The 17,059-nt window shown below is 43.0% G+C and overlaps 1 protein-coding gene across 2 annotated transcripts in view; it reads right to left on the bottom strand.

The window, feature by feature from the left end:
• Window positions 1–2,618: 2,618 nt before the first annotated feature.
• kif26ba (kinesin family member 26Ba) overlaps window positions 2,619–17,059 on the bottom strand; it is a 126,404-nt gene continuing 111,963 nt past the window's right edge. For both annotated transcript variants that reach the window (XM_036593107.1, XM_036593108.1), the window contains exons 10-15: window positions 16,114–16,273; window positions 12,657–12,828; window positions 8,537–11,990; window positions 4,821–5,023; window positions 4,575–4,725; window positions 2,619–2,971 (exon numbers count right to left, since the gene is read on the bottom strand). In XM_036593107.1, the coding sequence (XP_036449000.1) occupies window positions 2,823–2,971; window positions 4,575–4,725; window positions 4,821–5,023; window positions 8,537–11,990; window positions 12,657–12,828; window positions 16,114–16,273 (4,289 nt within the window). In that variant the 3' untranslated portion in view covers window positions 2,619–2,822. The remainder of the gene's footprint in view (window positions 2,972–4,574; window positions 4,726–4,820; window positions 5,024–8,536; window positions 11,991–12,656; window positions 12,829–16,113; window positions 16,274–17,059) is intronic.

Below are 17,059 nucleotides of genomic sequence, written 5' to 3'. Positions count from 1 at the left end.
ATTTAAACATGCAAAGCGTTCCTTGAGTTTTCATAGTTCTACATAGAACCTTTTTGAATATAGTTCTACATAGCATTGTTATGATGTCAAGCTTGTTGGAATAGCAGAACCCATTTTGGTGCTATATAGAACTGTATGCAACATATTCTCTCAATCTGAAGAACCATTTCACCATGCAGAGAACCATTTAAACAGGCAAAGCATTCCTTGAGTGTTCATAGTTCTACATAGAACTATTGTCTTTACTAAAGAACCCTTGAAGAACCACCTCTTTGTGAGTGTACAACAAAGCAGACTGAACAGCTGTGTGTTTAATGGTAGCTGTGATGGACACAGAGAGGCAGAAGGATCTCGTACCACTTCAAAAACATTCTTTATTTACATCCGACCATCATCCGTCATTCAGAGCCTCATTCCGACCGGAACGTTTTCCCAACAGGACACAAACACTGACACTGCTGCACTGTTCATCTCCTCAGAAACACCACGGAGCGCCGAGCTGACCGTCTCCTAAAGTCCAGACATGATTACGATGACCAAAACGTGGCGTGATGAGAAACAGCTTCACGCCTGATAAACGTTCTGCCAACACAACAACTCGAGCAAAAGAAAAGGAGCGTCAACATACAGGATTCCTCCTCCGAGCGTCCCACAGCGCTTCAGCCCAGCAGTCCAGGAACGCCTGGAGACGCAGAGCCATGATGATGAAACACTGCATTACATGGACGTCACACAGAGGATCACAGCTCAGAGCCTCAGCTTTCAACCGGCTGGAGTTTCAGTCGAACAAGTAAAAGTCTCATCACTACTATTGTGGTAAATTTAATGTAAAACATCAAATTTCAAATTTTTAGGGGTTACATTTTAGCCTGATTTCAGTTATTTATCACTAGTAAAAATGGCTTTTCCCAAATGCATCATTACTAAAACAACAATAAACATTTCTGTAAGAATCGAATTTTCACAATTTTGTGCAATTCAGTTTTCACGAGTAAGAAATCAGCTCAAATGTCTGACAATTAGAAACTAAATTACCACAAACAAACGGATGTTTAATTCTGTCAAAATTTAATTTGTACTAAAATTCAACTAGCATTAGATTCATTACATTTCATTTCAAATTTCATTCATAAAAGAGAAAACTGATCCTCCTGTTCTAATGAATCAGGAATTGTGAAAACTGAAGTCTTATTATATATTACATTATATTTTGAAATTCAAAATTAGAATTTTGATCATTTCTGCACGTCAAATTTTATTGTTTACTAGCGCTAAAAATGTTCCACTTGTTCCAGCTGAATTTCTTAATGGATTAAAAGCTGCAATAGATGATCAACCAGGAGCGAAATCAACGTACCATCAACATTCATATTCATATTCATATTCATATTCATAATCTCCCACCATTTGGTGACTGGTGCATTTTGCAAACAAAGAAAAAAAAGGAATAAAGCAAAACAAAAAACAACAACTCTCATATAGAAAAAGGAACAGAAGTGTAATATATATGTATATATTTATATGTGACATGGATTCAGCTACTGTACAGTTTAATGCATAGTATTTTGTGGAGCGTTATGCGTAAATAATAAATTATATACTTTAAGCGACTCTGTCGTACAGGCCTCCTGAGGTTAGAAAATAAATATCATCCTTCATTCGTTACACGGCCAGAAGGTCAAAGATCAAAGAGCGTGACCTCCCCAGGTGTGGAGAGCGAGGAGCGACGGAGAGACGGGTGTACAGTCTTCAGTTAGTATCAGAAACAGGCTATACGTATTTAGATAGAAACATTTAGAGCTGAAACGGCCTCAAGCACCATATAAACAGATTCTCTTTCAGGTTTTTAACAAAGTTCTATGCACCGCGACACGGAGACCACACAGAGCGAAGGGAGGACTCTTATTCTGGTGAATTTGAGTGTTAGATCACGGCTTTTTGAGGATAAAAGTTCATCAAAGTTGCCAGAAACAGTAGAAATCAAACTGCATAGGTACAGCGCGGGTCCATTGCTTAGGTGGTCCCTGTGGCCGGCTTTGTTTTAGCCCCCCGCTGCCTCTGATGGTCCAGCCCAAGGCCCTACACTACAGCACACATCAGCACAACCACAGGAGATCAATGAGCTGCGTTCCTCTGATCTCTCGCAGCGACAGCTCATCGAGCGCGCTCCGCTCTGTGTGGCCTCTTTGTCTTCAAAATAGAAAAAATAATAGAAAACATACACGTAACAAGTTGCGTTTACCGAGAGTATAACAATACGAGTACAAATAACCCAGACAGAGCTAAAACACTGAATTCAACGAGCCGTTTTCATTAGGTTTTTTCACGTTTTACTGTTTTTTCTTCTTTTAATCTACGTGTATTTAATTCTAGCACCATCTGTACACGAATACATGAAGTCGTTAAGATACTGAATTGGTCACAAGGCACTTGTTGTCCTTTTTACTCTTCTTTTTTCTCTCTGTTTGTTTTTCTTTTCACACTCATGGCAGTGTACGCCTCTCATCAGGCCTTGTTCAAAAGCAAGCAAGCAAAACCATATTTACAACTGCTAACCGCTAACTGCTAGCGCTCGGTGATAAAAGTGCTGTCCAGTCCTGTTTTTGTTGTTTTTGGGGGAAATTGCTTTTCTCAGTCCATCTTTATGACCCTCCCATCACCCAAAAATCCACTTTAGAAAAATACAAAGTCTTTTATTTATTTATTTTTTAGTTCTCATTCGTTTCGGCCGTCGTCTCAGTGGCGCTCACACCCACGCACACCCTAAAGCTTCTTCTGACTTCCCATGATCCTCGCTAATCCAGAAACCAGAACTTTCAGCTCTACCGCCGCCGGCAGGTGATGTCGAAGCAGGTGATCATCATCAGGTGGGCTTTGCAGAAATTGACCCGGTTCTCCAGCCGCTCCGTCACAAACTCCAGCGCTTCCAGATACTCCAGAGAGTCCACCTCAAACGTCTGCTGAAGGTCAACTGTGGAGAGGGAAGGACGTCTTACTGCACGTACTAGATATTATATGATACTGACACTCAGGACACGGTGACAACTAACAAACCTATATAAAACACATAAATCATTTATGAATTCACATTTTATACATCAGTAGTCTGTATTTCAGAAAGTCTAACCATAAACAAGCCTAAGATTACAAAAACACCAGAGATCTGACGCTACATCTAACAGCAGCTCATTTACACACTTTTAAAAGATAAAAACAAAAGTTCACAAACTGTGCAAAAGTCAGAGACCACCCTTCATTTGTTTAATTTCCAGTCAAGAAGTTGTTCATTTTTCAGCGTCAGAAAAAAATCAGAAAACATTTAACAGATGACTCAGAATCCTCAGCAGCTACATCTACCCTCAGCTGAGTGAGTCAGTGAGTCACTCGCCCTTTATTCCAGCTTCCATTCTGTTCAGGAGACTCACTTTCAGTTCCTCAAAGAATCTGCAGCTCCAAAGTTCAGTCTCAGAAGCTGGTTGATGATTTTCTGAAGTAATCAAACACATTCAGTGATGTTGAGGTCTGGACTCTGGGGTGGTCAGTCCATTGTTCTGAGAACACCAGCAGCTCTGTTTGATAAACACGTCTTGTTCTCAGCAGTGTGCTTGGGGTGGTTATCTCGCTGTAGAGTGAATTACTTCTAGAGGGTTTTTTCATGATGTGTTTGTGTTCTGTACTCATCAGCATTCATGAAACATTCAATCAAAAACAAATAACCAACTCTGTATGTCCCCAAACTTCAGCTGGTCCTCCACTGTGCTTGACTGATGGTTCCAAGAGTCCTTCGTTTCTTCGGTGGTGTAGATACTGTCTTCACTTCCAAAGGTCTCAAATTTAGACTCATCAGTCTATAAGACCTCAGTCCACATCTCATGGATTTGACTTTGATGTTCTAGTGCAGATGTTCTTCTTTTCTCAGTGAGGTTCTACTTGATCAGCTACACATCCTTTCAGACCCACAGCGCTGAGTCGTCCTCTCACAGTGGAAGGATGGACAGAAACACCTGTGGATGTTTTCAGATCTGAAGCAGCTTGATTTTCTCCTCTCTCTCAGGGATGAAAGCTTTAAGTGCTGTTTATCTGATGGGGGCAGTTTTGGGGTCGACCAGCTCTTCCAGGTGGTTGTTAGATGTAGCTTTTAATCATTTTTGGAACTTTTGGAAACTCCTGTTTTTTCCCTTTCTCCTTGCTTATGTAAGTGGATTATTTATATCTAATCTTCTCACAAACATCTCCTGAAACATCAGTACCTTGTGCTAAATGGCCATTTTGACTGGAAATCAAATGAAGAATGTCTATTAGAGATTACTTAACAACTCCACACGGTTTGTATTGAGTGTTTAATGATTTAGGTGTGCAGTCAGCACCATGCTAATTGTTGGGTTATAAGCTTCCATTACCTGTTAGCTACATTAGCCTCATATCTCCAGAGCTAAAACTAAAGAACCACACTCCAGACACCAAATCATCTCGGGTGATCGACTGTATTTGTGCTAAGGGTGAAATTGTTTACATTCATTTTTTCACTAAACTATCGTTTTAAGTTACATTCAGATTCAAACTGCATAACTTACATTCAGTGGTCCATTTTTCAGGCTCCAGCATCAGATGCTGTTTGGTCTGCTCCAGTTCCTTCTTCAGCCAATCGTATTTGGCCCGAACCTCAGAGATTCTCTGCTGCCGATGCTCCAGAATCTTCAGCTTAGCGCTGAAATACACCAGTTCCTGAGGAAACAACAGGAACCAGTGAGATCATCCTGAGATCAGACACTCAAACTGCTGCTGAAACTACACAGTTGAACTCGTTCTAATTTCAGTACCTTATTGCTGGCAGCTCGTCTCCTCTGAAGACGTTCAACGTCATCGATTTCATAAACTTTGATCTCGAAGGGTTCAGCCAGGCCTCTCTGGCTGGGTCGCAGTGGACCGTCCACCCAGCGAACTCCGGGGCTGATGATTGGCTTCCTCACAGGGGAGGTGGTGTCCAGGGTCAGGTTAGGAATCACGCGGCGTCTCTGAGTCCCTAAAGGAGAAATAACACCAAAGATCAGGACCCGAGAATTAAAGGAATCAAATTACACAATAAAAACAGACAAAAATACGAACAAAACTCAGGCTGCTATGGTTTTAGCTACGCTAATGTACTTTAGTCTGTGTTTATATGAAACAGTGAGTCATGCAGAGTCAGAAACCGCATCATCAAGACTATTAGACACGACATAAAGGAGCATTCTGGCCTAAAACTAGACTTTAGTGTTGTTTGTTGTGTTATGTAATCCTCTTATATCCCTTTAACCACATCAGTTCAACAGAATTCACAATTATATATGTTTTCACTCGTGTTTTCTCACTACAATACCCAGCATGCATCACTCAAATACATCACACAACTGTTAGGAATCCCTGTTGTGTCACCCAATCCTGACTAGCCTAGCCACTGAGCTACAGGCTAAAAACACAGGCTAGCATGTTTACCTGGATTACCAAACTCAGGTATGAAGAAATCAGAGATTCTGTCTTTATTCAGCACTAAATGAAGCCCAGAGACGAGTTTTAACCCTTTCAGCCAGAGAAGAGGAGCCAAGCTGAGGGCAGAGCGCTGCGCCAGGCTAACGTTAGCTGTTAGCGTGTTGACGAGTCGTTTCTGTGGTTTGAGTAATTAATTCTCTCCACTGTAACGATCGTCTGAACACAGTTATTACAGATAAACGGCTGTAAAACCACACACAGCTCTGACAGCAGTAACGTTAGTGATCTGCTGTCCTTCTGCAACAAAAGTCCTTATTAGAAAGTCTCCGCACTTGACGGCCATCTTGGCATTGCTGTTATTTCCAGTCATACAAGCCCCGACTCCTCTCTCTCTGAATGAGGACAGACCTGTAAAACTGAGACTAAAAGCTACAAAACCGGTTCAGAAACATATTTAAACCACTGATAAAACCTGTCAAAAACCCCATAACATCTCTGTCTGCATTCACCAGCTAACAAAATCAAAACATTTCAAAATAAAAGCCTGAAAAATCCACACCAGAGCAACTGAGGTTTTTCAGAAGGTCCTCCCATCTTCACACATCATCAGAAGGGTTTTTCCTAATCTGTAATCTAGACAATCCCACTCTAGCACTCCAGATAATCATGCTAATTGATGGGGTAACAAGCTAATGTACTTGTTAGCTATGTTAGCCTCGTAGCTCTAGTGCTAAAACTGAAGACGTAAACTTCAGACACCAAACATAAAGAATAGTTCAGTAAAAACAGCAAACAAACAGCACATCATCTCTGCTGGAACAAAACTGTGTGTCTTCAAAATGTTTACATCACATTAGAAGGAAAAAAAGCATCCCTAACGTTTAATGGAAGATAATGGAAAAAGATCTTATGCTAGATTATAGACTTTTTCTGTTGGTCTGTTTATCATAAAGCTTTGACACAATGTTCAAATCATGGGTAAAAAATTCATACATTTCATTTCATTTCCATTACATTCTGTTTTGACAGCGATGATACATACATACATTATTGTTTTGTCCGTTTTAAAATATTTCAAGACCACTTTACAAATAAGTTTTGTTTGTTTTTGCACTATAAAATCTTTAAACATCAAGGTAAAAAACGGCATCAAAGAGAAAAGGGCTAGTTCAGAATTCATATTTTACCGGACAGTTTAACAGAACTCTGTCTGTTCCATATAGATAACTCTAATATAACTGTATTTTAGGTCAGTTTGGAAGGTTATATTTGGCCCCAAGTCTGTGTACGATGCACTTCTGGGCTGTGTTAAAAATAAACCAAAGTCAAACAGGGGAACTGTGCCATGGTGCTTAGCTGCAAGCTAGTCTGAGAGCTTATGCTGGCGGCACGGTCCAGCCAGGCAGCAGCAGGTCAGCAGCAGCAGCTTATCTGGCCCGAGTGCAGGAATGAAGCCGATCCTGCCAGAGCACAGCCCACATTTGCATACAAATTGACAGTTCCAGCTGCAGCACTATCAGTCATCTGACTGGAAACACAGCGACTGGGGTAATATTAATGGTTCCTTCTTGTCCCTTTGTGTGAGAAAGGGGCATAAAGGTCAAACTCCCAGTCATCGCTGGTCGTCCATGAGGTTGTTCATCTGTACAGCGTGTTTGAAGGGCAATGAAGAGAAAGAGGCTGGTGATTTAAGGTATAGCCGCAGATAGCGTTTACATTTCACTCGTTATGCTAAGCTCTTCTCTATGTTCCAGCGGCCGTGGGCTCTACCTTCTCGGCCGGCGTCCCTGACCGCTCAAGCGTTCGCAACATGATTAGAATTCTGCTTTTCTTCGCAGTTCACTGCCATGTAATGTAATGGCCTGGTTCTGAAGCGTGAGGGGAAAGTGAATGTGGCTGTTGTTTCAGCGAGCGCTGAGGTAGGATTTAAATTCACAGTCGGAGGAGCCGGTCCCCATGGCAGAGGTCTGCAGCCGAGCGAAATGGGGAGAGCGCTCTGCCCGAGGAAACGAGTGGGGGGAGGTACGTGTTCAGAAGCAGGAGCAGCACTAAAGAGTCAGAGACCACCCACAACCTTCTCTGTCAACTGCAGTCTGTCTATTTCAAGATCGCTATCATAGCAGAGCACTCAGGCGTGAGTGTGTGGGTGGAGAGTTAAGATGAGCTGGAGGCTTTTATTTTAGCTTGATTTTCCCAGCATTAATATTTACACGCGAGTGACAAGATGTGATTTTGCGCAGGACGATTCACGCTGAAATATGAAACTGCAAAGGAATGGTATGTATACCAGAAAGCACTAATCATTCATACATCACAAACTCTGGAAATAAAACTGTTCACGTTCATTTTTCAACATGTGTGCAGTGACTAAAGCGAGTTCAACAAAGGTTGCATCTGAACCAGCAGATCAGCGACACTTTACCCTCAAATCTATATAAATAATATAAATAAGATATACAGCATGTTTTCATTGATGTAATATGGGTTTTATGTCTACAACAAAAAGTGCAATAACACTTTTAGAGGGCGGCGCTGAGCGACGTTTGTTTATTTGATGGTCGTTAATGACGCCTTTAGAGGGCGGCGCTGAGCGACGTTTGTTTATTTGATGGTCGTTAATGACGCCTTTAGAGGGCGGCGCCGAGCGACGGTTGTTTATTTGATGGTCGTTAATGACGCCTTTAGAGGGCGGCGCTGAGCGACGTTTGTTTTTTCAGTTGGAAATTCTCTATCTTTGCTGACTACTTGCTAAAATATTATGCTTTGCTAACAAAAATGCTGCAAAATTGCTGAAAATGTATGCTAACATTTAAAGTCAACACTACTGAGAAAGTGTCAGTTACAAAAACACAGTTTAATGAGTTCTTTACTCTTGCAAGTGAGGATAAATTCACTCAGCATGACATGTTGATGTGTCAACTACTGTTTTTGAAATTGACACTTTGTAAAGACCTTGCTGAGGAAATGTTAGCTAGCTATGTAGCCAAAGTTAATGCCATTAGCATTAGCTAGCACCATTCCATCTCCATCCCACCAAATATATATCAAGATTTAAGATCCTGCTTACCAGTATTGTTTCTTTTCTTTGAATTTTTCAGACTCCTACGTCCACTGACCGAGCTGCTGTTTTCACTCATAGAATCCTGAGCTGAGGACGTGCTTCCAGTGGCCTCGCTGTCACGTATCATGCTCTCATAGCCACTGCTGCCCCCACTGTGGTAGAACAGGGCTGTCTTGCCCATTGCTGGTGGCAGTTCTCCACTAAGCACACTGCTGTTGTCGCTGGCATGGCCACTGCTGCAGCGATGGGGCCGTCGCGGGGCAGTGATCTTGCTGTATGGGGAGGGAAGTGTATGGACCACTGGTCTGTCCTCTCCATGGAGCGTTCCTCCTCTTTCCTCGGTGTCTGAGGCACCTCGGCTGTTTCCGCCTCGGGTGCTGCCACTGCCCTGCAGCAGCTCTGAGATTCGTCCATTTACAGCCCTGAGAGGCAGCTTTGAGGCGAGTCCTGATCCCCTGCTGCGGCTGAGGGACTGTGTTGACCAGGAACTCTGGTTTGGGTTCTTTCCATTAGGTGGCAGGCTGGAGCTCCTGTTCACTGACTGTGGGAGAGACTTGGTGGAGAAGCTTAAAGTCTTAGTGCTAGACGTTGAAAGGCTTCGGGCTTTGGGGCTGGCCATAAGGAGTTTGCTAACTGCTGAGATTTTGGATTGGCTGGCTTTGGGTGACTGGGTTACATTGTTGTTGCCATTTGGTCCATTGGTAGGAGAAGAGATGGAGCTGCGGGTGACGCTCCTGCCAGCTCTAGGCATGGTACTATCTCTTGCTACACCTGCTTTAAGGCCCACAGAGGTCAGGCTCTCAGCTCTCTCCAGGGAATGGCAGTCATAATGAGTTCCATGAGATCTCCCGAGGGAATTGGTCCTGTTTGCCAACTGCTCAAGTTTGGCACTGAAGAGTCTGCTACTCTCCATATTTGCTCCTTTCTGTTTTCCATTGCCACCCAGGTCTTCAGGTGTACTGCCCAGGAAAGACATGTGCTGGATTGTAGCCTGGTTTCCTGCTGGATTATGCTGTGGACTGGCTCTGTTTCTCTGGTCAAGACTCGACTTCCTCACAGGTGGAAGGGGTGGGATTCCCTTCTGTCGGGTGAAGAATCCCTGCCTTCCACATGAGCCTCTCCTCTCCAGAGTGGCTCGAGGACTGCAGGGAGTGGACGTAGTAACGCCAAGACTTTTATATTCTCCACTTGTGAAGCGATAGGAAGGATCATCCAGGCCATCCTGCTTGTTGATGCGATGCCATCCCCTAGGAAGGCTGCCAGTCCTGAGGATGTCTGCACAATACACTGGAGTGATGCTTTCTGAGGCACTGACAACCATTTCACAGCCATCCACTACCCTTTTGAAGGAATCAGGAGAGCATGCTGCTTCACCACTGCTTGAGCTGTGTCTGTCAACCAGACACTTGCTCTTCACAGAATCAGATGTTCTCTTCTCTGGTTTTACCTCACAGACAAGTTCCTTAGGTTTGGACTCCTCACCACTTTCCCTTTTCATCCAGGGGTCATCAAAGTTGATCTCACTCGAGATGGGAACTGGTGGGGATTTGGGATCTTTGAGAGAAGAGTTTTTGGTAGGTGAAGATACACAGGGTGGATCCTGAACAATCGGCTTTACGACAACACAAGGCTGAACTGTGATATTAGTCTTGAAAGGGATAAAGCCACTCGAGGCACATAAAGTTTGAATACTAGAAATGGTGACAGCTGTTTTTACCATCGTAGGAGACATCTTGCCCATTTTGTCTCGGGTTGGAGTTCCCTTGTCATTCACATCACTGGAGAGATCAGTTTCACTTTCTTGGATGTTTTGCTCTGTGAGCTCGTCAGTCTCCCCTTCCTCTTTAATTTCCAGAAGTTGAGCCTCAGCTAATGCCTCATTTTGCCCAAAGCACTGCTGTGCAACAAAGCTATGGCAAGACTGTTCTCCATCACTGCCTGTGCTCATCTCACTAAGCCAGGAACTGATGGAGGACCGTCGGCTGGCTAGCACCTCCCCTTCGACCCTGCTGAGAGGCAGGAACTTAGCGATGTTGGCTTCTGAGATGGTGGCAGTAGTAGTGGAGACTGCACTGGTGTAGCACTCCAGGTCCTCACTAATACTGCTGATGATGCTGACCGGCCGTGAACCTGATGCTAAAGCTTGTACTGAGCAGTCACTGTTAAAGCTAATGATACTGGTTGGCCTGCCGTTTTCCATCACTCCACTGACTGTCAGCTCCTCCACCAGAGTGAACACTAACTCATCTTTGCCATTTGGCTCCAAAGGCTGCTGCAAGGTGACTGTGGTGCTCTTCTTGCTGTCCAAAGGCAGCTGAGGCACATCATCACATAGTGTCTCTGCTGATCCCAAACTGTTAGACGAAGAGGAACGCTTCAGTACCTGAGGGCTCATGCCCACAGGAGATGTCCTAGACTCAGGCTGGAGCAAAGATTCAGTGGATGATTTTCCTGAATCTCTGTGCAGGTTCTGCGAGGAATGGGGCGGCGTGCCGGGCATTACTCCTTTCTGAGTGTACACTTTGCAGCGCTGGGATGGAGAAGAGGGAGGTTTGTATTCAGATGTTTTGGTCAGGCTGGCGATGCCTAGCCTTGGAGAACCCATAGGACGAGGTTTGCTTTCACTGCTGCTACCTCCACTAATGGACTCCCTGCTGTCATGCAGACTAGAGCTCTTGGTTCTCTGAAGGGGAGTGAGCTGTCCAACACCACTGCTACCGGTCACGCTCCGGCTGGTGGAGAGTGCACAACTGTTTATCGAAGACTGTGTCAGGCTTTCTATAATAGACTGTGCGATTTCTGCTTCTTCTACCACCTCTCGGATCTCCTCAAGTTGCTGGTCATTAGAGATTCTCTTGGGAGAACTTCCTTTAACCTCTTGGCTTCGAGCTGGAAGAGGCTCAATTTTAGGAACTCTGCTGGTAGGGACTTCTTCAAAAGGAAACTTGTTTACCTCTTCACTTCCATCGATGCACTCCAGTCTCTCTTGCAGCTCGGCAAACGTGTTGCATTTGAGACAGTCCTTCTCCTGCTTGCCGGACTCTGCGCCCTCTTCAGGCACAGGTGGAAGTGACTGTGAATGAAGGGCTTGCAGAGGCTGGAGAGGTTGTGAGGACTGGATTAGGGCTGAAACTGCCTGCAGCTGCTGAGATGCTGATGCGGCATTGCTTTGGTCAGCCTTATTCTTATGGATAGATGGGATAATTGGCACAAACTCTGGAGGACCTTCATTGTCTGTTAGCTCCTTGTCTGAAAGTGCTGAACCATTAGGACCGACATAGATCACGGTGTCGCAGGACTGCTCGCTGCTGGAATAGTCATCAGGGTCACTGGAGAGGTGCAACAGCGGCATTTCGGAGTCTACAACATTCCTGGAGTGGATGGTTCTAAGTTGGGTTGGGCGTCTCATCCTCCCCTCTTCACATGAGCTCTCCCCTCCAGAAGAACTGGATGTGTACTGCTGCAAAACGCCAAAAACAGTTTTTTTCAGATTTCCAACAAACTATGCATATTAATGTGTATAACAAATACACTAATTTCGAAACCTTGCCTTCTTTTGAAAAGGAACTCTTGATTTATTCACTATTAGTCTGCATTTAATTATGAAAAACTTCTGCAAAGGTTATTTATCTTCACACTCAAGCCTCACGTCTTCCTTGGTATGAAGAGCAGGTCTGGCATAAATATTGATTACACAATTTTTTTTTCCCAACAATTATTAAAAGCACATATTAAAGTTATTTTGGCCCAAACACCTGAAAGATCTTCATGCTAATGTCACAATGAGGACATGAAATACATGAGGTAGTACATTAAAACTTAATTAACTGATTTTTAGTAATTTACATGCACATCTTAGATTCTTCAAAATAAACCTGGTTAGTGTTGCAAACTGACAAACATGCTGATTTTCTGAAGACATTTTGAATATCTAGGTGTCCCCACACTTCTGAGAACCCCTTTGGAAAGCACGGGCAATGTACTATGTAATACTTGATGGAAATCTTTTGGTTCCCTGAAGAACCTTTCCAGGTTTTGTCCAGAAATGTATGTCTAAACCAAGAACTGTTAAGGAAACTGTTTTTAAGAGTGTGGGTGAAAAATACAGATAAGTTCTGGGCCATACCACGCTTACTTTAGCCTTCTTCTTCTTCATCCTGAGCACTCGAGAAGCAATCTGAAGAGTAGACAGTGTCTCTGAGAAGTTGCTGGGTGAAGAGGATATGTGGGCTATCATGGTGGTCCGGCAATTCATGTTCCCCAGGGACTCCCTCAGCAGCATGGTCAGCTTACTGTCCCTGTGAAGAACAACAAGATCATTTGTTAAAGATCTCCACAAAAATGTAAACAAACAGCCTGTTTCCGAAATGTTCAGTCCACTGAGTAGCTAGTTAGTTACGTTTATAAAACTGCAGATAATTTCAGTGAACCTTAAAGTCTGTGGTCCCTCAGAGAAGCTTCTGCTGTACATTACCTTTACCCATACTGCTTTAGCATATTAATCAGCTCTTCTAGCGCAGCTCTTAGCGATTATAATTCCCAAAAACTGTTTGCGGCCCCTAGGCGCACCGCCCGTTTGTGGCTACCTCATGCTGCTGTCCTCGGTTTTATAAAAGACTGTTTTTCTGCCTGAGAGAAAGAAAGAAAGAAGGAAAGAATGAGGGCGAGAGAGAAAAGAGAGAGAGAGAAACGGGCACTGGCTGTTCTCTTTGCCTTTCCATGGCAACCATTAACAGGTATCTGAGGCTGCTGATGTTTTTCAGCTGCGCGTGAGTCAGTGATCAGAACTGTGATGTGCTCATATGTTCAACTAGAATATATGAGAATTACCAAAGAACACAAAGAGCACAGCTAATTCTCTTATTTGTATTAACCATGTATTGACGTTTATATTCTATTTTGCACTCTAATATTCAATATTGAGCATAGAAACACTGTTAATGTAATTATTTATCATATAAGTCTGCAATACCATCAGAATAACAAATACAAAAACATACCTGCAGAAAATGTTATTGTATTATTAGACTATATTAGTCAGATAATTATTTTATTAAATATCACACACATTATATATATATACATGCATATATATAGGATTATATAAGATCACACTATATTACTGAATATTATGTATAATAACATTGTAAATGTATTATACAATTCGAAGATAACTTATAATACCACATAATACATATTATAAACATAATACACATTACTACTGAACATTACAGTATCTTTATTAAATATATTATAAAACTCTAAGAATATTGCAAATTCACCTTGATAGCTATTTTATTAAAGCTAGATAAGAGGAAAATTATTGATAGCAATTTGATCTATTAATATTTTACTCTCTGTAATCTGATAAGCTGCTCACTTGCTTTATCAACAAAATCACATTACTGAGTACAGATTACATTATTTGTTTTTTTCTTCCTGCAAATAATCACTTCCAAATATGATCAAATCTGTGTTTACATTAAATCACAGTGTTTAAAAGATCTCATTACAGGGCTGCTATAAGATGAACTACAGATGTGAGTGTTTATCTTTAATTAAATGAACTCTGAGATCAGTGGCTTTTTGGTGCATTTATATTCATTTATGTAACATTTATATTCATTTAAGTTTCTCTCCAGCAGGCGTTACTCTGCCTCTAAAATGCCCCAAACCCTAATTACATCTCCTCTCTGCGTAGCCGCGGATTCAGCGCTTAAACTCACGCGGTGCTTTGCAATGTAAATTCGGTGTGATTAAATTATAGCATAAAAAACTCCTGCTCGCCCTCCAGGAGCAAAACAGAAACTCTGCACATTTTTGGAGTGAAAAAGCAGAAAGCTCGCTGAAGCGTCTCTCTCAGCGCCGTATTTAACCCGAATTAACAGCCCGCCGTGGAAAACAAGGCGACGGCACCTGTGTGACGGCTTTGCTGAGGAGATGGAGCAGAAAAAGGCATGAATATGAAAAAGCATCTGTCTGTGTGTCTTCAGAGAGCAGCCGTGTTCAGCTCGCTCTCACCCTGGAGAACCGAGAGCTTTACTGACCGCTAATAACTGCTCAAATCAAAAGCTCTGAATGTCAGATGGAATGGACGTACATCTATAGAGGGCTGATGGAGTCACCTACAGCTCCCGCCTGCAGGTTTATAATCAGTAATGAGGCTAATTATCTGAAAGCAGTGCATTCCTGCTCACTGTGCTGTGTGGAGCCTCCAGTGTGCAGATCTTTTGTGTTGTTACGCGTCGGCATCATGCACATATAAGGAACTCCAAGTCTGAGCTGTTTTATGTTTTAATGGATAGTGGACGCTAAAGTACGTCAGCAAAGCTACATTAACATAGCTAAGTTAGCTACGTTAGCCCAGAGGAAAGAAATACTCTAAATGAATCTCCTCCTGATCTCAGGTTCTTCTCCTGGACACAGTTCAGTCCAGTTTAAATCAGAGTGAGACTGAAGCCGTTTTCTCCTGATTCTGAAATTCGGCTCCTGAGAAATAAAACTCAGATTTTCTCACTTTGATCAAAACGTGGTCCCACATGTGGATTAACTCTTTAGAGTCTGACTCGTCTCAGCCCCGTCTCAGCTGAGTAATATCTCCATATGAACAGTGTGAGATCTAATCGTTCTCTTATACAGCTCCGTTCTAGATCACAGAACCCTCTCAGCAGTCCGTCAGTGCAGAAGGAGAACTCACGCTTTTCTCCTTCATCACCAGAACGTCTCACAGTGAGACGCTGGAATTAATCTCCTCTTTTCTCCTGAGGAGGTTCAGGAGGAACAGCTCAGAAACCAGTGATCGTTAATATAATACTGAGATCTGCTTTATTTCTCCGAGACGATCTTAAGGACGATTTCTTTCCTCTGGGAGCTTCAGTATTGGTGTAGACAGGGAAGCTAAAGTACATCAGCAAAGCTGTGTTAGCTGTGTTAGTACTGGCATGAAAGGTGGAACATCAACATAATTATTCAGACAATTAGCTCAGTTAGCTTCAGTATTGGTATGTAAAGGGAAAGCAAAAGAGCATCACTGTAACTAGTCGGATAAGTTAGCTTCAGTATTAGAACGGAAAATGGAAGCTAAATTACACCAACAAGTGGGTCAGCAGTCGTCCACTGTCCTCTTGCTCTCAGGGTTTATTCAGTATTGCTTAGTGTCTATACTGTGGAGCAATTCTGGCGTGAATGTTGGTTGCAGACCAGATTTGGGCCACTTGTATTAGTCCTACTTACTTCACAGTGTGTGGGCCAGATCTGGGCTGAGGACCCAGCCGTATACTGGGCTAAGCGAGTATGTTAGCTTCAGTGTTGGTATGGAAAGTGGGAGCTAAAGGAGAACCGAAAGAACCATCTGAATTCTTAAAAGCTTTGTTTTACTCTGGTGAGCGCTGATGGTGCCTATTGTTTCGATTTCTTTGTTTATCTTGAATACAATGTATATACAATAAATGTTTCTATTATTCTGGCCACAAATTCTTAATGTTGGCTGCACAGTTCACTGGACTGGTGGTCCGAGTGGCCAGTGCGCATTTTAATATCTGTGTAAATCTGCATTTACGTCACGCTGAGTAAGAATGACCTACTTGTAAGGGATGTGTTTGCTGCCATTGACCAGAGCCAGAATAACGTTCCCCAGTGCAGAGAGGGACAGGCAGAGTCCGGCCGTGCTGTCCCGGGTTTTACTGAGAACCTTCACACAGCTACCCAGATCAATGAGGTGCAGACGACTCCGACCGCCAGACACTGAGGGAGAGAGAGAGAGAGAGAGAGAGAGAGAGAGACAGTCAGTAATGTGTTAGGCACATGAAAAGACATGACAACAATAGTGATTTTTTTTTTTATTAACTAACCTCTACTGCACACCGTCTAAAGACTATCACTCACCATCTAAAGACCACTGCAGCTGTCCAAAGACTACTGCACACCATCTAAAGACTACTGCAGCTGTCCAAAGACTACTGCACACCATCTAAAGACTACTGCAGCTGTCCAAAGACTACTGCACACCGTCTAAATGCTACCACTCACCATCTAAAGACTACTGCAGCTGTCCAAAGACTACTGCACACCGTCTAAATGCTACCACTCACCATCTAGAGACTACTGCAGCTGTCCAAAGACTACTGCACACCATCTAAAGACTACTGCAGCTGTCCAAAGACTACTGCACACCATCTAAAGACTACCACTCACCATCTAAAGACTACTGCAGCTGTCCAAAGACTACTGCACACCGTCTAAATGCTACCACACACCGTCTAAAGACTACTGCACACTGTCTAAAGGATAACACATACCATCAAAAGACTACTGCACATCGTCTAAAGACTACTACACACCATCTAAAGACTAATGCACACCATCTAAAGACTACTGCACACCATCTAAAGACTAATGCACACCATCTAAAGACTACTGCACACCATCTAAAGACTACTACACACCATCTAAAGACTACCGCACACCATCTAAAGTCTAATGCACACCATCTAAAGACTACTGCACACCATCTAAAGACTACTGCACACT

The sequence above is a fragment of the Colossoma macropomum genome, unplaced genomic scaffold (assembly GCF_904425465.1).
Source record: "Colossoma macropomum unplaced genomic scaffold, Colossoma_macropomum, whole genome shotgun sequence".
NCBI classification, from domain to species: domain Eukaryota; kingdom Metazoa; phylum Chordata; class Actinopteri; order Characiformes; family Serrasalmidae; genus Colossoma; species Colossoma macropomum.
The sequence above is the reverse complement of the archived record's forward strand: the minus strand, read 5'-3'. Positions and strand labels throughout refer to the sequence as shown.